General features: G+C 46.6%; 1 protein-coding gene and 1 long non-coding RNA gene across 4 annotated transcripts; both read right to left on the minus strand.

Moving 5' to 3' along the window:
- Nucleotides 1-7,455: 7,455 nt before the first annotated feature.
- Nucleotides 7,456-10,379, minus strand: LOC140077267 (uncharacterized). The gene is made up of 3 exons (XR_011849745.1): nucleotides 10,256-10,379; nucleotides 8,832-8,882; nucleotides 7,456-7,693 (listed from the first exon to the last, which is right to left on the minus strand). It is a non-coding gene; the product is annotated as an uncharacterized lncRNA (long non-coding RNA).
- Nucleotides 10,380-15,425: 5,046 nt separating this feature from the next.
- On the minus strand, nucleotides 15,426-25,716 carry ABHD16A (abhydrolase domain containing 16A, phospholipase). 3 transcript variants are annotated; one of them, XM_072125952.1, is made up of 20 exons: nucleotides 25,433-25,716; nucleotides 24,004-24,060; nucleotides 23,602-23,668; nucleotides 23,011-23,097; nucleotides 22,478-22,563; nucleotides 22,019-22,089; nucleotides 21,813-21,935; nucleotides 21,530-21,644; nucleotides 21,347-21,448; nucleotides 20,999-21,062; nucleotides 20,061-20,110; nucleotides 19,255-19,378; nucleotides 18,991-19,095; nucleotides 18,520-18,583; nucleotides 17,872-17,928; nucleotides 17,733-17,795; nucleotides 17,466-17,542; nucleotides 16,948-17,046; nucleotides 16,384-16,430; nucleotides 15,426-15,672 (listed from the first exon to the last, which is right to left on the minus strand). In XM_072125952.1, exons 1-20 carry the CDS (start codon nucleotides 25,550-25,552, stop codon nucleotides 15,589-15,591), a joined length of 1,662 nt encoding a protein of 553 aa, XP_071982053.1. In that variant the 5' UTR covers nucleotides 25,553-25,716; the 3' UTR covers nucleotides 15,426-15,588. The 3 variants fall into 3 exon arrangements, with proteins under 3 accessions (XP_071982053.1, XP_071982052.1, XP_071982051.1); XM_072125951.1 differs by lacking the exon at nucleotides 25,433-25,716 and adding an exon at nucleotides 25,288-25,426; XM_072125950.1 differs by lacking the exon at nucleotides 25,433-25,716 and adding an exon at nucleotides 25,222-25,426.
- Nucleotides 25,717-25,997: the final 281 nt, after the last annotated feature.

Genomic DNA, 25,997 nt, shown 5'->3' on the forward strand with positions numbered 1-25,997 from the left:
AGAAAATCTTCCATGCCAATCTACTTAAAAAATGGGTTGATAGACCAAATGTGGCCTGTACAATTCTTTCAGAATGTCATCCAAATCTTCTTGATCAGGCTTATTCTATTCTGTCCCCCGTTAGTTCTCATGTCTCTGATATTCAGAGGGGAAGTGAACTTTCTGATGACCAGAATAAAGACTTAGACCATTTGTTGCAGAAGCATGAACACACCTTTGTCTCTACACCAGGTCACACCAAGTTAGTCCAACATGTGATTGACACTGGTGATGCCAAACCAATACGTCAGAAACCCTACAGGGTGCCTGAAAAACTGAAGCCTGTGATGGACATGGAAGTTCAAAACATGCTAAAATTAGGGGTCATTGAACCATCCTGCAGTCCTTGGTGCTCCCCCATTGTTGTTGTACCCAAGAAAAATGGGGACATTAGATTCTGTATTGATTTTAGAAAACTCAATCAGATCTCAAAATTTGACAGCTACCCTATGCCCCATATTGATGACCTAATAAGTAGCTTGGGAAAAGCCCAGTATATATCTACATTTGATCTGACTAAGGGCTATTGGCAGATACCACTTGAAGGTAATTCCCGTGAAAAAACAGCTTTTGCCACCCCACAGGGCTTGTTTCAGTTTACCTGTATGCCATTTGGCCTCCATAATGCCCCTGCTACATTCCAAAGGCTAATGGATACAGTAATCAGACCACACTCCTCATACTGTGCCGCTTACCTTGATGATGTCATTGTCTTTAGTTCTGATTGGAAGTCTCATCTTTTGCATCTGGAAAATGTCATCTCAGCCTTGGCTAAAGCTGGACTTACAATCAATCCAACAAAATGTACCATAGCTCAGAAAGAAACCTCTTATCTTGGATACATTGTAGGTGGTGGGAAAATTAAACCAGAAATTTCAAAAATTACAGCTGTAAAGGATGCCCCAACTCCAAAAACAAAGAAGGAAGTGAGGTCATTTTTAGGGCTGGCTGGCTATTACCGCCGATTTATTCCAAATTTTTCTGATTTAGCCGCCCCTTTAAGTGATCTTACAAAGAAAACAAAAAAGAACCTTGTGGAATGGACACCTGAGTGTGAAAAAGCATTTAATACTTTAAAAGAGAAATTGTGTAGTGCACCTGTATTAAATAACCCGAATTTTACTCTGCCATTTCAAGTCCAGGTTGATGCCTCAGAAAGGGGTATCGGGGCTGTTCTCTGCCAAATGCAGGATGGAGAAGAACATCCAATTCTGTATATTAGCAGAAAACTGTTCCCCAGAGAACTAAACTATTCTACAATAGAAAAGGAATGTTTAGCCATAAAATGGGCCATAGAAAGTCTACGTTATTATCTATTGGGTAAAGAATTTGTGTTAATTTCTGACCATCATCCTTTATTTTGGTTGAATACAATGAAGGGTAACAATGCTCGTCTAACACGTTGGTACTTGGGCTTACAGCCTTACCGGTTCTTGGTACAGTACAAACCAGGGAGTCGGCATAAGAATGCCGATCACTTATCCCGATTTGGTACCCAAGTCCAAGAGAACTACTTTGTGGAAGGGCAAGCTTCCACTTAAGCAGGGAGGAATGTTGAGGGGTGAATGGTGAACTGTTTGTCTTCTCTGTGTGTTTGTAACTTTTCTTCTTTTTCTCCTCCTGCTGGCCAGCAAACCTTTGTCTCTGTCCACTATTGTTTCACCAGACAAACCAGTTCAGCAGCCACCACTCAGCATTACCTGATCTTACCTGTGTGTGTGCAAAACCTGAGCAGAGGGTGAGCTGGGGTTATATAGCTGCATCTGATTACTGCCAGGTGATGCTGAGCTGAAGCCATGTGGTTTATGTTTGCATTTCTAACTTTGGTTACTTTGTGTATATTGTAAACTCCCCTTTTATTTTTATATTGTGTATTATATTGTATTGTGGCATTATGTATATTAAGTAAGAAATATATCTTTGTGTGATGTTTGTTGTTAAAGGTGCAACCCAGGGGTGTATCCCTTTAAAACTCAAGGGAAATAGTTGGGTATTTAATGACACCTGTGTGTACATGGATTGTCTCTAGGTCAGAGTGTCTGATCTGACCACAGGGGAGCTGCTTGTTCCAAGGTAGCTGCAATCTATCCCCTGAATTATCAGCATTTTTGTTCTGTACATTTTATTTTTGTGCAAATAAATGCAAGCCTTTTCTTTGGACCTGAAGCCTGAGTAAAGATTTATTTTTTTTTAACGGCCAGAAGACCCCACATCTCAACAGAGGGCAACAACTTAAAGGACATCTACCACCAGGATGAAGAATTATAAACCAAGCACACTGACATACTGGTAGGATCTGCTCTACTTTGAGCTTCTTATGCCATGATTTTTACTTAAAAGGGTGTAAAATTATGTAAATGAGCCTGAGGGGCTCCATTAACAGTTATGGAACCCAAAGCCCCTCAGGTTTATTTGCGTAATTTAAAAGCCTCTTTTGTCAAAACCAGGGTATAAGAAGCTAAAAGAAGAACATATCCTGCCAGAGGGGATACACACCAGAATGTCAGTGTGCTTGGTTTACAATCCTTCATCCTGGTGGTAGAGGTCCTTTAGGAATACAGTAGAATTGTCACTTTTTGCACAGTAGGCTTAGGCTAGATTCATTGTTTTATGGGTAAACAGATGAGATCTCACATAAAATTGGGAATTTTCATCCCTTACCCTAGAGGACTGGTACTTTAATGGAGTCAAATCAGATCACAGCTTCCCTTTAAATGTATGTGGCTCCTTGATGGGTGGAGTGAATGGTTAATGAGATGTAAATAGGATTCTCTCTCTTCTATGGAACACCAGGTTCGGATCATACTGGAAAACGTTCCGGCGTCCTCTAAGAGTTGCCAGTTCATCATTATTGATGTGAACCAGAGAACATTTTGTGCCTCGAGATGTAAATTACATCCTGGCAGCAGAACGTGTTTTCTGTGTAACGCACTAACATCAAATTTACAGCAAACGTGTGCGCACATGCCAAGACGATAAAACCACTCCATGTAGCAACACTAGCAAGAAAAACCTCAGGGCGGACGATCAGAAAACCCCTTTAAGGCCAAGACTAATTGGCGCCCCCATCTGCTGATGTAGGGTGATCACGTACCTTATTTTTGACAACACCCTCTTTACGCCCCTTACTTGTGATTGGGCTTTAATGCTGTAATGAGACAATGGGGCAGATTTACTTACCCGGTCCAGCCGCGATCCCGCCGTGCATTGTCCCACGTGGATTCAGGTCCGGCACAATTCACTAAGATCGTGCGTCCGAGTTCCTTCCTGTGTCGCTGCTGCGCCGAGGTCCACCGGAGTTCACCTTCTTCTTCCCGGTGCATGTAACTGCTTGATCTTGCGACACAAATTCTTTTTTAAATTCCGTGTTTTTTCCGAATCCGTCGGGTTGTCCGACGGCCAGGCCCTCCGATTTCTGTTGCGTGAAAGGCGGCGCCGATGCGTCACAATCTGATCGCGTGCGCCAAAATCCCAGGGCAATTCGTCGCAAAACGGAAAGATTCGGGAAACCCGACGAAAGTGCGGCGTTCGGACCCTTAGTAAATGAGCCCCATTGTGTTATGTTCTGATTGGATAATGTATTCTCGATTCAACGGGGCAGATTTACTTACCCGGTCCATTCGCGATCCAGCGGCGCGTTCTCTGCGCTGGATTCGGGTCCGGCCGGGATTTATTAAGGTAGTTCCTCCGCCGTCCACCAGGTGGTGCTGCTGCGCTGAAAAGCATCGGAACGCGCTGGAGTTCACCAGGCCGGGCTGAGTGAAGGTAAGCGCAAGCTCTGCGACAGATTTTTTTTTTTAAATGCAGCGTTTTTTCCGAATCCGTCGGGTTTTCGTTCAGCCACGCCCCCCGATTTTCGTAGCGTGCATGCCGGCGCCGTTGCGCCACAATCCGATCGCGTGCGCCAAAATCCAGGGGCAATTCAGGGGAAATCGGCACTAATCGGAAATATTCGGGTAACACGTCGGGAAAACGCGAATCGGGCCCTTAGTAAATGACCCCCAATGTGTATTCTCATGGATGAAATTTAGTTCTGGCCTGATGTACAGAGCTCATGCAGAACTAATAAACTTTCCTTAACTCCTTCACGATCTGCGCCATATGTGTACAACACAGAGGGGCGGAAGCTGAGCCCTCTTCATACAGAGGTAGGATTTGCTGTATATTGCAGCAAACACCCAATGCTAATTCCTGCGATCGGTGCTGACAGTTAAGGAAAATATTAACTCTTCTGAAACCGCCGGCAGCATTTAAAAGACAGTGGGGCGTGGGCGCCGCCATCTTTGTTACGATCGTCGTTCCCTGGGACGTCATCGGGGAACGGCGATCAGTTACCATGAGAGCCAGTGTCTCATTGTAATGAATACTATGTAAAAATGGCATATACTGAAATACAGTAGTATTGCAAGATAGGGTCGGAACAATCAGACCAGCCTGGGTTAAAGTATCCTGGAGGGTCTAAAAACAATTAATAACAAAAAAAAAAAAAAAGTTTAAAAAGTTAAAAAAACAAACTGTTATTCCCGGCCGTGAACCCTCTAAACGGAAAATAGCGCCCAAATGTTCGAAATGCTCCTTTAACATCATATAAAAATGTAATAAAACCTGATCAAAAAGGTCACACAGTCCTCAAAATGGTAGCAATGAAAACGTCGGCTCATTTGCCAAAAATTACACCTGACACGGCTCCTTGCACCAAAGCATGAAAAAGTTATTAGCGCCAGAAGATGGCAGAACATTTGTGACGCAAATGCGTTTTTTCGCCAATTTCACCACATTTGGAATTATTTTCCAGCTTCCCTGTGCACGGCATGGAATAATAACATCACCGAGAAGTAACATTTGTTGCGCAGAAAATACCGTATTTTTCGGGCTGTAAGGCGCACCATCAATAAATGCCTGCTAAACCGTCTAGGTCAGTGGTGGCGAACCTATGGCACGGGTGCCAGAAGTGGCACTCAGAGCCCTTTCTGTGGGCACTCAGGCCATTGACTGCGAGACAGTGCTCTCCAAACAGGACCAAATTCACCAAATCTTCCTGCAGTCCCAGGCAATTTAAGAGATTCTCCAATCAGCGCTATTTTAAAACAACACTTCATTGGCTGTTTGGAACTGCAGTAAAAGTGTTGATAGGACTGCAGTGTCTTTGTAGGTCATCCTACTGGACCCACCATTCTTACTGTACAGAGAGACCCTGGTGAGAAGCTACAATGATAGTCTGAATGTGCCCTCCTTCTTTCAACTGTATTAGTGGCCTCAAGGGGCCGATACGATTGATAGATGGTGAAGAAGTTACTGTTAAAAATGCAATGTTGGCACTTTGCGGTAAATAAGTGGATTTTGGTTATAGTTGGGCACTCGGTCTCTAAAAGGTTCGCCATCACTGGTCTAGGTTCATATATAAGGCGCACTGGATTATAAGGCGCACCTGATTATAAGTATGAATGACCAGCAGGTGGCAGACCTGTGCACAGTTCAAGGCAGCTGTTGTCTGTAAGTACGGTTCATATATAAGGCGCACTGGACTATAAGGCGCACCTTTGATTTCTGAGATAAATCAAAAGATTTTTTGTGCGCCTTATAGTCTGAAAAATACGGCAAGCCTCGCACAGCTCAAAGGGTCCTTAAGGGGTTAGTTTGTTGGGCATCTATAGGAAACTGAGAAGTTTATTTTCACCATATTCTTCAAACAAAGCTGAGCTGCAATACCAGACACGGCCTAGGGACAGGGGTGGCGCTATTTCTGGACAAACCCTTTAATGTAAGCCCTAATCTCATAGTATCAGTTGAGAATTTTTATTTTATCCTTTTCATTAATGTCTCCATGACTGGAGACATCCTGGAGGTTGTAACTCGTAGTGCGCGTGCAAGAAAAAAAAAAGTGAGCAGCTTTCTATTTATTTTATCCTTTCATTAATTATCTTATGAGAATTGGAACGGGGTCCGGCCAGGATACGCGGCGGACACATTTCACGTATTCTCTACTCTATCACCGCCCAGTGGTACGTTACGGTATTGCAGTAGATCAGAACTTGAGGCTCTGTTCACACTTTCCGCCTAAATTGCGCTTTGAAGGCTAAGAGCAAAACTGTTCTAGTTGCCCATATCAACCAATCAGAGCTCAGCTTCCATTTTCCCCACAGCTGTTTATAAAATTGAAGCCGAGCTCTGATTGGTTTCCATGGGTAACAAACTATTTTACCTCAGACACTTCTGATAAATCTCCCCCTGAGAATCTACATTTATTACTCAAAATCTTTTTATTTCGTCTCTGATTCAGTTCTCATTACTTCCCAAAAAAATAAGATATTTTTAGTGTACAGCTCCTTTGCTTAATTATGTGTTTCCATGACTACAGACTACAAACAAGCCCCGATACATTGGGAATACAGTACCCAATGACATGAACAGCAGAAGGGAAGGGAGTGTTGCGGCAGATATAGACACCAGACATTGTAGTATATGGCGCTATTAAAGGGGTTTCCCGGGACTAATATTTTTCACCGGATGTGTGGGAGCCCAGGCCTTGGGTATTAGTGATGTGTCGTTGGCGAATGAGCCGGCACAAAGAGTCAGCTCTTGTTCGTGAACAACCTGAGCTGGCTCCCCTCAGTGAGACGATGGCTCACTTAACCCCGCCCCTAACAGCTCACCACGCCCCCTTTAACCGGGTTAAAAAGTAGAGTGGCGTGGGGCGATTGACTGATCTGTGGCTCCCCATTATATATTTAATTAGGGAGCTGTTCAGGAGCCAGAATTTGCCCCATATCTGCCACATTGGGTTTGACTACTTACCCTTAAAGGGATTGTCTGGAGGTTGAAAAACATGGCAGTTTTTTCCCCCCAAAAACAGCCCCACATACGACCATGACTTGCGCCAGGACTGCAGCTCAGCCCTATAGAGATGAATGGAGATTAGTTGCAATACCGACACAAACCACAGTCAGGTGTGGTGCTGTTTTTGGACGAAAGCCCCCATGTTTATCAACTTTTGGACAATCCCTTTAAATTACCACCATAACCCTTCACTAATTTTTCGTAAATATATTATCAATGTGACAGGTCCGATCCACATTGCCCAAAACAATTTAGCTGGGGCTGTAACATTCAGAACATTCCAAGCAAAGCGCCGCATGCTGTATAGTGGTTGTTCATGGTATTACTGCTTAGCCAATTCACTTGAATAGGATGGGGATGTCAATAAGCTACAAAAACTGCCTCTCAGGGTGGTACCAGTTGTTGGGCATCTACAATCTGATAATAACCGGCTAAACAAATGATTATTGAATTATAAATAACACATTATAGAACACCCCCATAATATAGATCAGGGTCACAAAAATTGGAAACCCTTTACTTTGGCCATCATGTAGTAGTTTTCTTGTCTGATACAACCAGGAGCAAGAAGGACCAAGATGGAGAGCAAATAAATAATTTATTCTTAGAAAATATTAACACACGGAATTGTGGGTAACCCTCCCTCTGCCACTATGTGCCCTCAGGTGGTCAGTGGATTTGTGGATTCAGAGGTTTCTGGGGAACAATCATCTTCACATACTGGAGCAGCGGGGTCACAGGGTGAAGGGTCATACTCTAGGGTGTCATCCAGATTATCAGGGCCCAAGCGATAATGGCAACTCTTCTCTACGGAAACCTAAAAACGGAAACATTAGTCATATCATAAGCAGCTTCCTGACCATGTGCTCGACCGGGGCGTCCCTGGGTGCAGGAGGGGTGTGGAAAGGAGGAGGGAGGAGGGGTGCGCGCTCCTCTCCCCTCCAAAGGAAGCTGAGCAGTCCTGTCTTTTACATCATGGCCTCCCAGTTTGGTCACAGTGACCGGGTGTAACGCAAGTCTATGAGGGGGGTGATGGGGTGGAAACTAGGTACCGTTTTTGTGGCTAGCTCATGGGTGCTGGATACGTTCATGTACAAGGGTGTAACACCTCAGTACTCCCCATAGTTCTGTCGCTAATCACGTGTGCACCCCAAAACAAAATCCAAATATAATGTATTTATATTCCTACTCTTCTTCTATGGCAGTGATGGCGAACCTTTTAGCGGCCGAGTGCCCAAACTGCAACCCAAAACCCCCCTTATGTATCGTGAGGTGCCAACTAAAAATTAAAGCAGTAACTTATTGCTCCCTGTTCAACAACTTTCAATCATACTGGCCTCCTGAGGACAGCAACACAGTAGAAAGATGGAAAATTTGCATCATTTTAGCTTCTTTCCAGTTTCCCTCTGTACACAGAGAATCGTGGGGCCAGCAGGAGGTCCTTCAAAGATAATTCAGCCCTGACTACACATTCTCCCTCTTCCTACAGTCCCAAGTAATGAAGTAAGTATAAAAAAATATGACTGAAAGCAGCATATTTTAAGTTGCTTGGAACTGCAGGAAGATTCTTTGAGTCCTGTCTTGTGTGCTGGGGCGATGGCCCGGGTGCCCACAGAAAGGGCTCTGAGTGCCGCCTCTGGCACCCGTGCCATAGGTTCGCCACCACTGTTCTATGGGGTATAGATATATTATGGGCCTAATAAGGCTGCTTACTCCATCAGGTTATGCCCACACCCCTATGGGTGAACACAACACTGTGGGCGCAGTCACATGTCGCTGTGCGTTTCCAAGCGCAGGGGGCAGGGCCTCGTCCCAATCACATTAGCATTTCCAGCTAAACGCATGCGATTGTTTTCTGTACGCAAATGCGTTCACCTGAGGCCCGCCCCCATTGTGCTAGCGCCCCGTGTGACTACACCCAAAAACTAAGGTAAGACTCTAGAGGAGACTCCCACCTCATCGTCTGAGCTCTGTGAAACCTCCATTTCCCAGTCTGGAATCTCCATCTAGGAAAAAAAAAAAAATAAAAAAATAAAAAATTTACATGAAATATTTGATTTCTTGTAAAAACAGAACTGAAGCAAATTCTCAGGGTGCGGTCACACGTCGCGTTTAACGCATGCGTTTAAAAACGCATTGGAATAGCTGGTGAGTGATTTGCCTAATTAAACACCTCTTATCCCTTGTGTTTACAAAACGCATGTGTTAACCGCGATGTTAACGCATGCGTTAACGGTTGCGTTTCGTAAACACAGGTGTTAGCAGCTGTTTAATTAGGCAAATCACTCACCAGCTATTGTAATGCGTTTTTAAACGCATGCGTTAAACGCGACATGTGACCGCACCCTCAAGGAAGCGGTCACACGTTGCATTTTGAAACATGTTACAACAGCTGAGGAGGGGGCAATATACCCAATGACTGTTAACGATTAAGATTACAAAACGCTATTTAAATGCTTGTTAACACATTGTTTACATTTGCGTTATCATATTCTCTAACATCACATTTTGTAAACAGTAATGTAATTGGGCAAATCCTCTCTTCAAAACGCTATGAAAACGCAACGCCGGCGGGACACGTAGCGCTTTGAACCCGTTTTTAAGCAGTCCGTTACAAACCGCATGCGTTTTTGACCGTTTTTTTCCAATTACCTTAATCAGAATAGTTGGAAAACAGCCAAAAAAAGGATTCAAAACGCCACGTGTGCCGCCGGCCTTATACAAGTAGAATAAAGTGGGGTTTTTTTTTTTTATACTCTACACCAAAAGGTTTCTGCACAATTTAGTTTTATCCAATTCCTAGTAGGAGTCACTGCTCAAAAAACCATGAAAGGGTTTTCTTCCGAAGCTAGTGCCAGTATATCGGAACATTTTAAAAATGCAGAACACCAAAAAAAAAAAAAAAAAAACTCTATACCCTGGCTTTATCATTTATTGATTTCTTAAGGATACTTCATGATTTTTCAGCTTTAAAACCTTTGGAATTTAGTAAGGAAAGTTGTGGCGCTGTTGCATTAGACTTTAGAAAAGACTTGTGGTGAAAAGTGGTACTGCAAGACAGGTGGACGCCTCTCTCCAAAATGACAAACCCTTCATGAAACAGGAGCTTTGTAAGACACGGGGCAAAAATTAACTTTTTTTAATTTATTCACGTAGCAGCTCAAAGACTGAAGACTTGTAAAGGGACAAGTTTTTCAGATTCCTCATGGGTGTAGTAGTACATTGCCAGCAGCACTTACCTCCCACGTCAGTAGTAGACTATCCCCAGTAGCTGGGAGGACAGGATTTTGTAGCCTGGGATTGTTTCCTTAATGAGGTAATTGAGAGATCATGCCCTCTTAAAGGCAACCACTGCACCCTTAATGTGGTTAACACTTACCTGACCGGTCTGACTCTTCCGAGTTGGGAGATGCCATCTCTATCATCTGTGTGTATGTTATCCCTATGGGAGATGCTCTGTGTCCCTCCATTGTCTGGGCTTGATTATTATCCCTGTGGGAGATGCTCTGTGTCCCTCCATTGTCTGGGTTTGATTATTATTCCTGTGGTAGATGCTCTGTGTCCCTCCATTGTCTGGGTTTGATTATTATCCCTGTGGGAGATGCTCTGTGTCCCTCCATTGTCAGGGTATGATTATTATTCCTGTGGGAAATGCTCTGTGTCCCTCCGTTGTCTGGGCTTGATTATTATCCCTGTGGGAGATGCTCCGTGTCCCTCCATTGTCAGGGTATGATTATTATCCCTGTGGGAGATGCTCTGTGTCTCTCCATTGTCAGGGTTTGATTATTATCCCTGTGGGAGATGCTCTCTGTCCCTCCATTGTCTGGGTTGATTATTATCCCTGTGGGAGATGCTCTGTGTCCCTCCATTGTCTGGGTTTGATTATTATTCCTGTGGTAGATGCTCTGTGTCCCTCCATTGTCAGGGTTTGATTATTATTCCTGTGGGAGATGCTCTGTGTCCCTCCATTGTCAGGGTTTGATTATTATCCCTGTGGGAGATGCTCTGTGTCCCTCCATTGTCTGGGTTTGATTATTATCCCTGCGGGAGATGCTCTGTGTCCCTCCATTGTCTGGGTTTGATTATTATTCCTGTGGGAGATGCTCTGTGTCCCTCCATTGTCTGGGGTTGATTATTATCCCTGTGGTGGATGCTCTGTGTCCCTCCATTGTCTGGGGTTGATTATTATCCTTGCGGGGGATGCTCTGTGTCCCTCCATTGTCAGGGTTTGATTATTATTCCTGTGGGAGATGCTCTGTGTCCCTCCATTGTCAGGGTTTGATTATTATCCCTGTGGGAGATGCTCTCTGTCCCTCCATTGTCAGGGTATGATTATTATTCCTGTGGGAGATGCTCTCTGTCCCTCCATTGTCTGGGTTTGATTATTATCCCTGTGGGAGATGCTCCGTGTCCCTCCATTGTCTGGGTTTGATTATTATCCCTGTGGGAGATGCTCTGTGTCGCTCCATTGTCTGGGTTTGATTATTATCCCTGTGGGAGATGCTCTGTGTCCCTCCATTGTCTGGGTTTGATTATTATCCCTGTGGGAGATGCTCTGTGTCCCTCCATTGTCTGGGTTTGATTATTATCCCTGTGGGAGATGCTCTGTGTCCCTCCATTGTCTGGGTTTGATTATTATCCCTGTGGGAGATGCTCTGTGTCCCTCCATTGTCTGGGGTTGATTATTATCCCTGTGGGAGATGCTCTGTGTCCCTCCATTGTCAGGGTTTGATTATTATCCCTGTGGGAGATGCTCTGTGTCCCTCCATTGTCTGGGTTTGATTATTATCCCTGTGGGAGATGCTCTGTGTCCCTCCATTGTCTGGGGTTGATTATTATCCCTGTGGGAGATGCTCTGTGTCCCTCCATTGTCTGGGGTTGATTATTATCCCTGTGGGAGATGCTCTGTGTCCCTCCATTGTCTGGGGTTGATTATTATCCCTGTGGGAGATGCTCTGTGTCCCTCCATTGTCAGGGTTTGATTATTATCCCTGTGGGAGATGCTCTGTGTCCCTCCATTGTCTGGGTTTGATTATTATCCCTGTGGGAGATGCTCTGTGTCCCTCCATTGTCTGGGGTTGATTATTATCCCTGTGGGAGATGCTCTGTGTCCCTCCATTGTCTGGGGTTGATTATTTTTGGCCCCTCTCTATAATGACTCCCACATGGGGTGACCACCACTGTCCTGGAAGAGCGTGTGGATATGTGCAGGTTATTTTAGCGCCAGTTCCCATCTGCATTCCGGCTTCAGTTTTGCTGTTTCCATTTAAAAACGCATGAATAGCGGATCCGTTTTTTCCATCTTTGAGAGGTTTTCCACTGCTGTTTTCATCACGTTTTTAAATGCATCCAAAATGCAAGTGGGAGGGGGTTTGTCCAAAACGCATAGACCTTTTTTGAGCGGATAGGGGGGAAATAAAAAAAAAAAAAAGGATGACTATAAGATAATGAAAATAGATACAAACTGACACCTCGGAGACGCGCATCTTTTTTGGTGGATTTTTTTAAATTGCGTTTTTGCATCCTTGTAAAACGCATCCTATTTGCATATTGGCTTTTTAAATGGATTATTGGATAAAGTGTCTTAACTTGCTTTTTTGTGTGTGTCTGCGTTTCTAGGTGCGTTTTCATTGCATTTGCGCCTTTGAAACCGCTTGCGATTACTTACACAAACAGGGAGAACAAGATGACTGCATTTTTACACCTAGCACACAGCGCCGTATTCCAGGGAAAGATAGAACATGTCCTATCTATCTCCCAGGTACGGAATGGTACAGCGTGCGCCTATTGCCATCCATGGGAGACGTATATGCCCCCCCTCCTCCCCATACTGCAGTGTGAATGTAGCCTTAGGCCCCTTCTCCACTGGCGTTTTTCACGCGCGAGTTCTGCGCGTGCATTTGAAGCGCAGAACTTGCATTGCACTCTGTCCCATTGTATTCAATGGGTCTTTCTTCATTTGCGTTGTTTTGCACGCGCGTGCTTGCGTTCGTTTGCACGCGCGTCAAAATCGCAGCATGCTCTATTTTTGCGATTCACGCGCATTTTTCACGCCCCATTCAAGTCTATGGGGACGTATCCAAAACGCATTGCACTCGCAAACATTGCAAGTGCAATGCGAGTGCAATGCGTTTTAAACGTAAGGGTTGCTAGGTGACCAGAATAACAGTATTTCCCCTGCTCGCGAACGATCATTTAATTAAAAAAACACAATGAAGAACAGTGAAGAATAGAATAAAAACAGTGAACACAGTGAACACAGGATCATTTAAGAGAAAAACACAGTGCAGAACACATTGCAGAATAGATTACAGATGTTCGGCACATCTGCTTACTTGTCGGGAGATACGCGCGGAGCGGTGCGAACAAAATAGCATGTGAAGAACAATATATATGTGTGAAGAAGACATTGCAGATGTATGGAAACATCTGCAATGTGTTCTTTACACACATATATATTGTTCTTCACATGCTATTTTGTTCTGCACTGTGTTTTTCTCTTAAATGATCCTGTGGTCACTGTTTTTATTCTATTCTTCACTGTTCTTCACATCTGCTAACTTGTCGGGAGATAATATACGCGCGCGGAACAGTGAAGAATAGATCGCAGATGTTTGCAACTTATCAGAAGACATTATTTTTCAATTAAATAAAACATTTTATTCCCGAACCTTGGTCCCTTTGAAAAAGTCCCATTGACTTAAAAAAACGCGCGTGAAAAACGCACCGAAAACGCAAAAAAACGCGAACAAAAATGAAACAAAAACGCAGCAAAAACGTCAGTTTTTCACGCATTGCACCCTGACGTGAAACGCAACGCTAGTGTGCAAGAGGCCTAAGGGAAAACAAGTTATCTTAATAGGGTTCTCCTGAGGTCAATATGGCTGCTTTTTTTCCCCATAAACAGCGCCACACTTGCCTGTGGCTTGTGCCGGTATTGCAGCCTGACTATATAGAAATGAATGGAGCTTAGAGCAATACCACACACTAACCATGGTCAGGTGTGGCGCTGTTTTTGAAAGAAAACAGACGTTATTCAAACTCGGGAGAAGCCCTTTAACTCTTTTTAGACTGCCCATTGACGTTAGCGGGCGCAGGTTCGGAGTCTGCAAAGATGTTGCTGCAGTTTTCTTCTGCTTCGGTGCTCGTCACTATGTTCAGTGTTCACATTGCGCTGTTTAGTTCAAGTCGAGGGTTTGGTCTCCAACAGTTTTGGAGGTAGTCTCCCCTAAAAGCACATCTTCTAGAGGGAGAGACACACGGGGCACCACCGTCAGGTTTTTGTTCGACCACCCCCCCATTTCCGTTGCGTGCATGCCGGCGCGCCACAATCTGATGGCGTGCACCGAAAACCTGGGGCAATTCAGGAAAAAAAATTGCCGCAAATCGGAAATATTCGGGTATCAAGTCGGGGAAAAAGCAAATCGGGCCCTTAGTAAATGACCCCATTATCTTCCATTTAATGGCGCCTAAACCTGAGAGCAGCCTGGTGTAGAGCTCCGCAGAATATTGTATCTTCATGCTGATAAGCTTCCATGTGCACTAGGGGCGGGGCCATGTCTGTTGGTGCACTCAATTTCAGCCCCATTCATTTCTGTTACTCTTTTTTGGATGATGTGTGAACACAGTCTAATGATGACGGACAGTGCTACAGCCACGGTTTATACCAGGCCCTGGGGAGACGCGTTACAGCGGTAAGGTGTCACGTGTGGGAGATATATTATACATACACACAGCACCTGTGTAGTGGTGGTTGTGTCACTAAACTCACAGCCCATTATTAAGAATTCATGTTTAATACTAATAATTTTTTTACATTTTTGGGTTTTCCTAAGATATAGTCAGCATAAGGTTCATTTCACACAGCGCAGGAACCCCCCCCCCCCCCATACAGAACCATGGAATATGAATCTGTGTTTCACAGTCCTTCTGCTACTAACCAAGGGACCAATTACAAATCTCTCCAGGACCAATACTGCTTGGTCACAACTACTTCTCTTCCCTGGTTTAGGACCATCAGGGTTCAAAGCGTATTTTCAGGATACAGCGTTGGCTCATGTATCTTCAAAAAGTCGGCTCCATCCAATCGGACCAAACCAGAAGTAGCGCCTCGTCCTACTATGCTACAACTAAGCGTCTACAAACAGAGAGTACACCACATTATGGAGACATGCACATGAATTTATTGAGGTCGGAAGCCTAATGGATGACGTCAGATGAGCGACAGACGACCATTCACTTACGGACAGTAGTGGAATGGATGAGGTTCTAGGTAACGCAACATTTATCCAACAATGAGGATGCTAGGACGTTCCTGATCATCTAGAGCGGCTGCACCAGGGTCTCTACCACCGCTGGCACAGAAGCGAGGGTCTCCGGGGAGGTCACCACCTTCTCTGGTATCATCCTGGCTCAGTGGTTAAGTGCACGGACTCAGCGGCTCCTGGTGGGACAGCGCAACCCCGGGAAGGTGGAGAACCTCCAGTGCTACGTATTGTACTAGACCCCTTCACATTTTACTAGCGGCATTTGAAATTCTCACGACTAAATCAGTTCAATCCGTTTATTTAAAAAAAAAGAAGATGGCGTCCGTAGAGGTACGAGAGATGACGGGGAGGCGGCTGCTCGCTCTCTCGTCTTTCATAGCTGCCAGTCACAGATCCCGGGATGGAGGAAGGTCACAGCAGGTCGTCACATTTGGGGACAAGGCGGTTATATACACCAGGGCATCTGGAAGGCGCTGGCTGGGAGCGGGGTACAGTGTGTGGCCTCAAAGCTGCTGAGATACTTCTGTGCCTGCGGAAAGGAGACATCAAGTTGTGGTGGGGCAACCTGTCCCGTCCTGCCCCCCCCCCCCCCCCCCCCAACCACGTGGTGGGGCAACTTGTCCCATCCTGCCCCCTGCCCCCCTACCATGTGGCGGGACAACCTCTAATTTATTTCCTTTTTATTTTTGATAAACAACAGAATTGGATGCAACGATGGACAAATCCTTTAAAAGAAACCTACCACATGATATGGTAGGTGTAGGATGCATATACCGAGCACCAGCGCAGGGTGAGCTGGTGCTGGAGCTTACTTTCATTAGTGTCCTAAACCGCTGTATGGCGGTTTAAACACTTTTTAATCCTTACAGCCGAAGGAGCTTCGGCACACCAAGGCTCTCCTTCACTTCCTATGTAGGCGCGCGCACGGTCGGGCACTTGGTGCGCCGAAGCTCCTTCGGCTGTAAAGATTAAAACGTGTTTAAACCGCGATACAGCGGTTTAGGACACTAATGAAAGTAAGCACCGGCTCACCCTGCGCTGGTGCTCAGTATATGCATCCTACACCTACCACTTCAAGTGGTAGGTTTCCTTTAAACAAGGACAGAGAGGCTGCGATCAGATTTTCATACAGGGAAGTTCCCAGAGCAGGGAGCAGAGCTCTAGGTGTGTACACAGAAGAGCGAGGCTCCGGGGCGCAATGTAACACAGCGAGGAATGTGGAGGAACCGGTGATACGTACCAGGTATAGCGCCAGCTGCTGCCGTCCTTCTGAGCTCATCTCCTCCCCTACAGGAGATAAGAGAAGCGTCAGTGCACAGTATGGCCGCCTGCAGTCACTCAGAGACCTCCCGTAGCGGCTCGTTATATGGCGGAGCTCACCACGGGGACTGGATCCCTATATCTACCCATCTATAGTCCACATATGTCTGCTCCACCTTCTAGACACTGATGACCTATTAATAGAATAGGGTGGGTCCGACAGTCCAGGCCAGCGTCAGTCCAGCGCCATTCTCTGTTACTGGGCCCAGTAAGTGAAGGTCAGATTACATCCAAGTGAATGGACTACCATGAATTAAACAGTACAGATCAGTGTGGGGGTGGGGTTGGTGGGTCTTGAGTGTCAGACTCCCATCAACCTGACCTGAGAATTAGGACCTACCCTATGGGCTGGACAACCCCTTCCACAAGACAAACAGCTCCGAGAGCAAGATGGGGACTGATGGAAACACCTTTATGTTTAGGATAAATCAACACTTCTCCTAGGACCTCTCCTGTCTCCCACAATCCATCACCAGATACTTACCTACAGTCCATGGAAATTGTCCTAAATTCTCTGCTTTGTAGGACTCTAGGACAGACAGACACCAGTCCTCCTCCACCCCATAGTTACTTAGTACAGAGGCTGCAGGGAGACAAAGTAATAGAGAGTCAAGGTTCTGCACGGAGGATATCCCCCCCAACATGCAATGTCCCTGCACGGAGGATATTCCCCCCAACATGCAATGTCCCTGCACGGAGGATATTCCCCCCCAACATGCAATGTCCCTGCACGGAGGATATTCCCCCCCAACATGCAATGTCCCTGCACGGAGGATATCCCCCCAACATACAAGGTCCCTTCACAGAGGATATTCCCCCCCAACATGCAATGTCCCTGCACGGAGGATATCCCCCCAACATACAAGGTCCCTTCACAGAGGATATTCCCCCCCAACATGCAACGTCCCAGCATGGAGGATATCCCCACCCCCCGCCATACAACGTCCCTACACAAAGACCATAACACATACATATAATGGACACGATTTAGGGAGCCCTCACCTTCTTCTTCTGGAGTGGAGGCTGAGAGCCACATCCTAACTGCCCTCCTGCCCTCTTCTGTCATCACATTGGGGTAACTGTAGGTAGAAGAGAAGTTCTAGAAGCCTTAATAATAGTTCTCCAAATACATGTCCATAAAGTATATGACAGCGCAGAGCCCCTACCCCCTGCCCCCGAGGCCAAAGACCTCAACTCAGCATAACCCATCCAGTCTATTCCCAGTATTCCAGATGATTGCTTTAGATACGGCGGCTCGGATACACTCACCGGTGCTGCAGCAGAATGACAAGGAGGTCGTTTCCTCTGTTTGATGAAATGTCGTCTGGATGTCTGGAAAGGAGAGACAACGAGTGAAGGCGGCCATGTTTCTATCACACATGTACAGAGCATCGTCCTATACACTTACGTGGTTGTAATTATTTCGTCCTTTGTTCTTCTGATCAGCAACACTGGGCCCTGATACCTTAGGAGAAAAAGAGAGGAGTGTCAAATATTTAAGCCAGGAGATGTACAGACACCTCATATCATGGAGGGGGTAGGACCCCTAATCTGCAAACTGAGGTGGAGTGTGCCAGCGAAAAAGATGGGGGAGAACACAGGGAGGGTAAGTAACATAAGCTATGCTCTCTTCTATTCTATGCAGGTTATGGGTACACTGAAAACCCTGACTCCCCGCCCACACAAAGAGATTGACAGGATGAGTTCCGATTACCCCGCCCACACAGAGATTGACAGGATGAGTTCCGATTACCCCGCCCCCACACAGTGATTTTAGGTTCTAGTGTGTCTATAGATAAGACTGTCAATCACTGTGTGTGTGTGTGGATCAGGATTCTCGCTGTCAATCACTGTGTGTGGACAGGGTAAAAGGGTTCTGACTGTCAATCAGTGTGTGTGTGGGCGGGTAATCAGGACTCCTGGTCTCTCCTAAGAGTCCAGACAGAATGTAGTTTGTCCGGCCTATAAAACCTGCTGCATCTGCTAGAGCTCAGCTCCTCTCCCACTATAGTTGCATAGCAGATGTCCCCACATCCCATGTCAGGAGCTTTATTACCTGCAGAGCTGCTCCGCGTTGTTAAGGTTTAGATACTTCCTTACAGTTCGGGTCACGAGGCCTCCTAAGGAAACAAGCAGAGTTTTTTTGTAAGACAAACAGATGTGTGAGCTCCACTTCTCTAAAGTTATATTACCTCAATGTACAAACCTAATCACAGACACATGACTGTTGCCCAAGCCAACCACGGCCACATCTATGGGCACCATCAGTCATGGAGGAGGAGGTAATGCACAATTCTTATTGCTTTTGGTGAGCCAAGATATCCAGCATGGGCAACCAAGACTATAAAGACCCTAACACCCTATAACAGTCATCATAAATGATGCTGGGAGTCCCTGCACCCCACTAGACTGCTATTGAGAAAAGACAAATTGTAAATGAATAAGGGAAAAGATATAATAAGAGGTAGAATACACTATAAAGAGACCCAGACAACACACGATTAGTACACAATAAATTTGTCCTCACTCCAACTTTCTGGCATCACTTTCAGTGCAAGTGGAACAAGGTCATCGAAGGAGGCATCGAGGACGACGGCGCTGATGTCTGGGTAGGACATGGCGGCCCACGTAGCTGCAAGACAGAGAAGACTCATAAATCATTTAATGACTTTGTCCGCATCCTCCTCCTAGGGGGAAGATCTTATTTCCGATCCCCACACCATCCCAATATTCTCTATCAAAGTAACCCAGCGTATCCTCCGTCCTATGAGCTATGGCTCCTGTCTCACACCTGTGAAGCCCCCGATAGACCAGGCGTACACAATGATGTCTTGCAGCTTGAAGCCCAGTCCGTATACGGCGTACTGCACCACTGCGTCCATGGCGTTTGCTTCGTTTTGAGGGAAAGGTACACCCTGAGGAGAAAAGGCAAACCTATAACTATACCATAAGTTCTCCCCACTGGTCGATTATCAGGGTTGCCCTGTATGTAAACATTGGGGGCTCGTCCGGGACGGAAAAATAGTGGGAAGAGGAGCAAACCCTATAGTAATGACATTAGCTGATCTGAGTTTAGCAGGTCAGTTATATTTGGTATTTGAGGGGCTTGTCCAGGACATGAGTGTTAACCTTCATCTGAATTACAGCAACCGATTACATTTTCAGTCCCTACTGGATATCAATGGATTTGTATCAAGCAAGAAAGTTATCCCCCATCTACAGGGACCCCTGGAACCCCCTCCCATCACAAGAACAGGACTCATGGGGGATCCAATTCTTACTACTGGTAGGAGTGGGAGGTTGAGCTGGTGTCCTACCACTGTGGGAAATGGCTGGCTACTATGGCATGGCATCGCTGACATTTCCAGTCACTGCCCCTGAAAGTGAAGCGATAGCCCATTGCCCCTCTAGATTCCAGGCTTGCTTGCTCCTGTGTTAAAGGGCTTGTCAGTCCCCATACAAGCTGTAAATTATAATGGTCAATCAATGTGATGTGCCAGGGGGGTTCTGGGGACCAGCACCTATACAAAATACAGCGATAAACCCAACAGATTTGTCTATGCCAACTAATGCCCAAATCAAAGATCCGCCACTTACCGTACTGCCTGCAAATCCAGGATGGTTCCAGCCAAGGACAGAATAACCAGCTGAAAGGCAAAACCCAAAATTATAGCAACAGAATAGACAACACAGAATAACATATAGTGAAAATGGCGGCCATCAAACATAAAACGATGTGTTAAAGGGCTTATCCCAAGTTATCGGTTTTCTTTGAATAGGGTAGAACAACTTGATCGTTGAGGATCCAACCACCGACTAACATGACAATCACTAATAACGCTTGGGGGGGGGGGGTCACATCTTGTTGTAAAGACATGTCTGGGGGATTCCAACGTATCCTTACAACGTATGGCACAGGCGTATACTACAATATGATTATACTGTGGGACAGGTCCCCCAGGAACCCCACCCATTACCCTTGAATGCGGTGGCAGAAGGCCAAAATGGCAGCAGACGGCGATCGACTGCTGCTGATGTATGGGGTGTTTTCTCAGTGATATCACTGCCCTTTTATGGACAGTGACATCACCGGGTCCCCTCCTGCTGAGCAATGTATTCGCTCGGCGATGCTGGGAGGGGTTCGGGAAGCAATACGCTGCATCAGCGCGGCCATTACATGTCAATGTACGTGCTTAGCGTAAGCGCCAAGAACTTTCTCGACACATACGCTGAGCCTATACATATGATGCAATGTGAAACCAGCTAAAATGGAGCGGCACATCAAGCCGGTGTCCTACCGCTCCATTCACGGTCGTTGGGACTGGCAAACCATAAAAAAAATCTCAGACTATAAAGAGGTCTGCATTAGTAATCCACCAAGAAATAAAAAATTGCAACCACCTAGATTGTAAAAAAAAATCATTAAACTGATGCTAAAATTTCAATAATTTAAAGAGAGGTTTTATCCATGAACAAAACCCAAGTCAAGAGCAGGTATAAGGTCTGTGTCTGTGCAAGACCCCGAGTCCTCTGACCTTCAAGCGGAGTGGAAACACATCCAACCTCGTAGAAGCCGGCGTTGCCTTCACAGCAGATAACCTGTACAGAAAAGAGATACAATTATCCATTTTGACGAATAAAACCAGAGGATTTCCTTCATTCTGCTATCAATCTCATGATGCCTCAGAACAACATGACCACTGAAAAAAAGAATCACCTCTGCTAGCTGGCAGTACATTGTGAAGTATACAGTCAGGGAGGCCGATTTGTAACGATCTGATTATTAGTAGCTCTACTATGAGTTTCTGGTAGAAGCCATGATACAGGCAGAGATTTAGTCCTGGCTGGAGCACATCTTGGAGGCCACTAGATGCTACTCTTACCAGCTTTGCCCCATTGCGTTCCCCGGAGTTCCTCCGGTCTACAAACATGGTGTCGATCTCGTTCCCATCACACGCCAGCAGCTTGGCTCGCTTCCCGTTATACTAGAAGAGGAGTGACACAAGTCAGTGTATGGAGAAGAGCGGGAATGAGGGGACACAGGACAAGTACGACCTTCTACTCACCTCTTCTACAAGCCGGGCCTGTCCCTGCAATAACATGGGCATGAGAGCCTTCTGTAAGAGGTACACCGAGCCCGGGTACAGCATCCGCCGGCCAAACGAGTGAGCCACAACGTAACTGCGAAAGAGGAGAGGTGTCTGATCATGGGACCCCCACTGATCCTGAGGGTTGGGGGTTCATGTATTACGACCATACAGCAGTCTCCTGGAAAGCCAGATGACTACCAGGAAGGACCATGGGGGTCCCAGGGCCGTCCCCTTATCACATACGGAAGCCGTCCACTACCTGGTTATCTGACATGGAAGCTTCTGCACCCGCTGGAGGAAGCTGTCAGCCGCGCCTCGTGTCCGGGGTTCAGCCTTGAGTAGGGGTACACCGCCCGTCACTCCTAACTTCTGCTGATCCTTACTGAGAGGAGAGTGGAAATGGTTAATGATTATAACGGATGAGAGTCATAAATGATAAAACGTATAAGGAGCGCTGCGCGGTACCTGCTGGTCTCATCCCATCGGAAGTCCACGGGCCAGCTGCGGAAGTCAAAGTTAAAGCTCGACAACATTTTCTGTGAATGAAAGTAAAAGAGAGGATATAAAAAACATCTAATAAGTCATCGGCCCCAGTAACAGGTCAATACCACAGCATTAGGGCCACAATGCCCTACTATGTAACTGCACTGCAGGGGGCGCCCTTCTACCCGAGCTCTTTACTTATAAGAAGTGTAACATGTTCTCCCAGATTTGGAGATTGATACCCAACCCTCAGGGGATCAGTCTCAGATTGGTCGGGACCTATGACCCAGCAACCCCATTGATTGACTAGAGCAGAATAGGTGTACAGAAGGATACAGCGCTGTATACTGTGAAGTGGCGGAGCCAGGTTACTGCAGCTTGACTTCCAATAACTTTAGGTGTTGTAGCATTGAGGGGTGCTGCACATTCATGTCGTGTTACCTTGTTTTCCGGACAGTCGTCCATCTTGGTTCTCTGTAAAATGCTTATAAACTGAATGTACTGAGGATTGCTCCATCTTCCCAAACCTAGGAGGAGCGAAAGTACAGAACCGATTCTATAAATGATCCATTATTACAAATCCACTGAAAGTCTTACTATACAAGAAACCCCCTGACCAATAAGAATCTCACATCATTTTAAGCAGTATTCTCATATTTTAAGTTACCCCTTACTGCAGGATGTGGGAACAGTCTGCTCAGCAGGGGTCTAACTATTGGGACCCTTCCAGTCTTGGGGGTCCTATTCCCCCGTCTGGGTGGAGCAGGTGGTTTAGCACATGTGCAGCTGCTCCATTCATTATATTTTGGGGTGGATGGAAAATCCGAGCCCTGTATCCAGCGGCCCCCAACAGGTCCATAGAGGTGAACCGAATAACAGTGCAGCCTTCTGCCCCCTCCATATCAGTAAAAAGGACCCCCCATGTAATTCTCAATATACAGTAACCCTTGTATTATAGCAAATTGAAGTCTCACCTCTCAAACATGCTATTCCCGCCAGCAGGAACATAAGGGTTAAGCCGTACTGTGTTAGAGGTATCAGCCGGGTCACCGTCATATACCCTGCAGAACATTGCACCAGTCATAATACAGTGGAAGGTCATAAGAGTCAACAGCAGATCAGCAGCACAGAGGACTGGAGGAGAAGGAAGCCATTTATATGGAGTTTGCCCTGCTATACATCTGCCCCGGAACCAGGGGCTTCCAATCCAAACAGGGAGTGTACGGACAACTACTAAGCATCTATGCGCCGCACTCCATCCACACATCAGCAAAGAAGCAAATGGGGGTCTGCAAGTGCCTCCTAATTATAAAGTGAATGGACGTTACCAGAGCCCCTCTGTGCTGTAGCTTCACAGGCCAGTACACTGTGCACTACTTCCCTGGGTGAGATTACAGCAGGCAGAGGAGAGAGTGCTGAGGGAGTATGGGGAGGGTGAGACAATGTAACAGCTTGTGAAGGACTGATAGAGCCCTTCAGGCTCATTACCATAATTATAAAAGTTGATTTTCGAAAATTAGGGAGCGATTCTGTAAGCTCAGGAACTATGAAAGATAAGGCCTTACCTTTTCTGTACATATAGAAGGCAGCGAGGGGGGAGGAGTAGTAGGAGATGGTCCACAGGACAGATACCTGGAGGAGAAAGGGTCACACAATTATGAAAAAAAAAAATCACAAGAATAAAACACTATTTTGGACAGCGATCTCCCCATTAAGTTGCACCTTAAAAGGACATTTACGACCAGAATGAAGGATGGTATGCAAATGAGCCTGAGGGGCTCCAGGCTGCATTAACACCTATGGAGCCTGGAGCCTCTCGGGCTCATTTGCATACCATCCTCCATTCTGGTGGTATTTGCCCTTTAAGGAAACAGCTGAGTCTTTATAGGTATGTGCTGCCCAGCAACAGTGCAAGAACAGTGTAAATGGGGTCAGCGGGTGCTATAGTGGGTGCACGCGGGACTCACCCATGCCAGGATGCTGTCTGTGTGCTTCTCCAAAGCTTTTGGTTGATAAAAAGATTCCTGCAAAATACAAGAGACAAAAATTATGTCCATGATATCGGCGCAACATATGGACCCCTGTAGAGCTGTACGCGGCTCTCTGCTGCCAGTCACAGGGGGGCTCTGTACTGGGGACCCCCACAAGATGCCAGAAAGGTACAAAGTGGTCCAAATCAGAGTCGCTAATAGGGGACAAGTGTCTGACCTCTAGGGGTCTGACCTCTAGTGCTGTCAACTATGATCAGAAGTAGTTCACCGGATCATGGGGGTCTGACTGCTAGTACCAATAAGAAAGGGGGTCCGGCATGAATGCACCACAGTGCACATGATCATAGGGAGGCCCAGCAATCACGCGTCCACCTTCTATCCTGCTGATGGTCCCTGTTACCTCCAGTGATCACTTATCCCCATCAGCAGGTCTGATTCGGACACTTTCTATCCCGCTAATGATTGTGGGGGTCCCTGCTCAGTGATCAGACCCTTTACAGAATTGTTTTGTAGAAAACCCCTTTTAATAACAGTCCTCATATGGTTCTGGAGCTCATCACATTCAGGATCTCTGCTTGCTGTCAGGGAATGAAAACATCCCTGTGTCTCTTAGTAACTGGTCAGGACACTGGACTGGAGACGCTGCAGGATGGCGCTTGCCTCACAATCCCTGTGATAGACACCAGTGTGAACAAGGTCTAAGCTTTTCTCCTCTCTGCGTGGATGGTGCGATGGCCATATTGGCTGAGAGCTTATTACCGTGTGCAGTCTGAGGTTCTGAAAGCGCAGAAGGATCCGGTTCTAGTCACATCCTCGGGTCCACTCTGTGATTTTTTTACCTGTATGTGATCCACTTTATTTTATGGAGCCATTTCATTGTCAAATCCGTACAACAGCACAGTCCACATGCTATTTCCAGGGATCGTGGACTGTACACGGTTGTATATACGCAGCCTTATAGCGTGTCCTCAGCTGCCGGACCCCGTATAATGATGAGACCCTTCAGGGTCCGTTACCTATGAGTGGTGGGGGAGCAGAGAGGACACAGAGGGTGACAGGATCATCTAGATCCCATTGCTGTGTAGAAAAGAGATGCTTCCAGTCACTGACAGCAAGCAGAGGTGGAGGCAGGAGTGTCCTATACAGGAGCCCGGGCAGCACCCCCTGTGACCGCGGGCAGCAGGTGCACCTCACCCAGGAGCTCTCCGCGTCTCCCTCCTGCAGGGGCCGGCCTCTCCCGATCGCCGCCCGCCCGTTTACCCGGTAAACCCGATAGAGGCGCGGGCCCCGGATACACAGGTACAGCAGCCCGAAGCCCCTGATCCAGCGCCGCATGAGGCCCTCGCCCCCGGCCGCCATCTTCCCCGGGACCGTTAGGAGGAGAGCGGAGGGAGGAAGCGGCAACCGGACGTGAGCGACACTCGCCCGGACCAATCACTAGCTTGCAACAATAGAAGGGGCGGGGCGACCAGTGACAGCGAGGAGGAGCCTCATGCTTCAAACCGAACAGTTGATTGGATAACATCCGAGGTAGGCGGGGCCACAAAAGAGCCGTGACCTCCAGATGTGTCGCTTGGTAACCGCGGAGCGTATCAGGGGCCGGATAAATAGGGAAGTGAGGAGCTGATTGGTCAGAACGTGAAGGAAGTCTATTCCCGGCTGATGTCTTAGCAACCGCGATAGCATAACATCACGTGACCGGAAGTGGTGGATGCGTCCGCCATATTTGTTGTGATGGGAATCGATGGTGACGCTCTTCAGTCAGTTAGAAGAATGTTCTGCATAGAAACGTCTAATGGAGACTCTTCCAGTGTCTGCAGCGTCCAGTTTTAAAATGTGCAGTGACGTCTGCGGCCTCGGGGCGGCGCTGTATCCACGTGCGGATAAAAGGGGTGGGGGCGCATTAGATTTCTAGTGACTCTCTAGCGCCTCCTGTTGGAGGGTGACACTAAAAGGGCATTCACCTCCTG

This window comes from Engystomops pustulosus, chromosome 9, assembly GCF_040894005.1.
Source record: "Engystomops pustulosus chromosome 9, aEngPut4.maternal, whole genome shotgun sequence".
Taxonomy (NCBI): domain Eukaryota; kingdom Metazoa; phylum Chordata; class Amphibia; order Anura; family Leptodactylidae; genus Engystomops; species Engystomops pustulosus.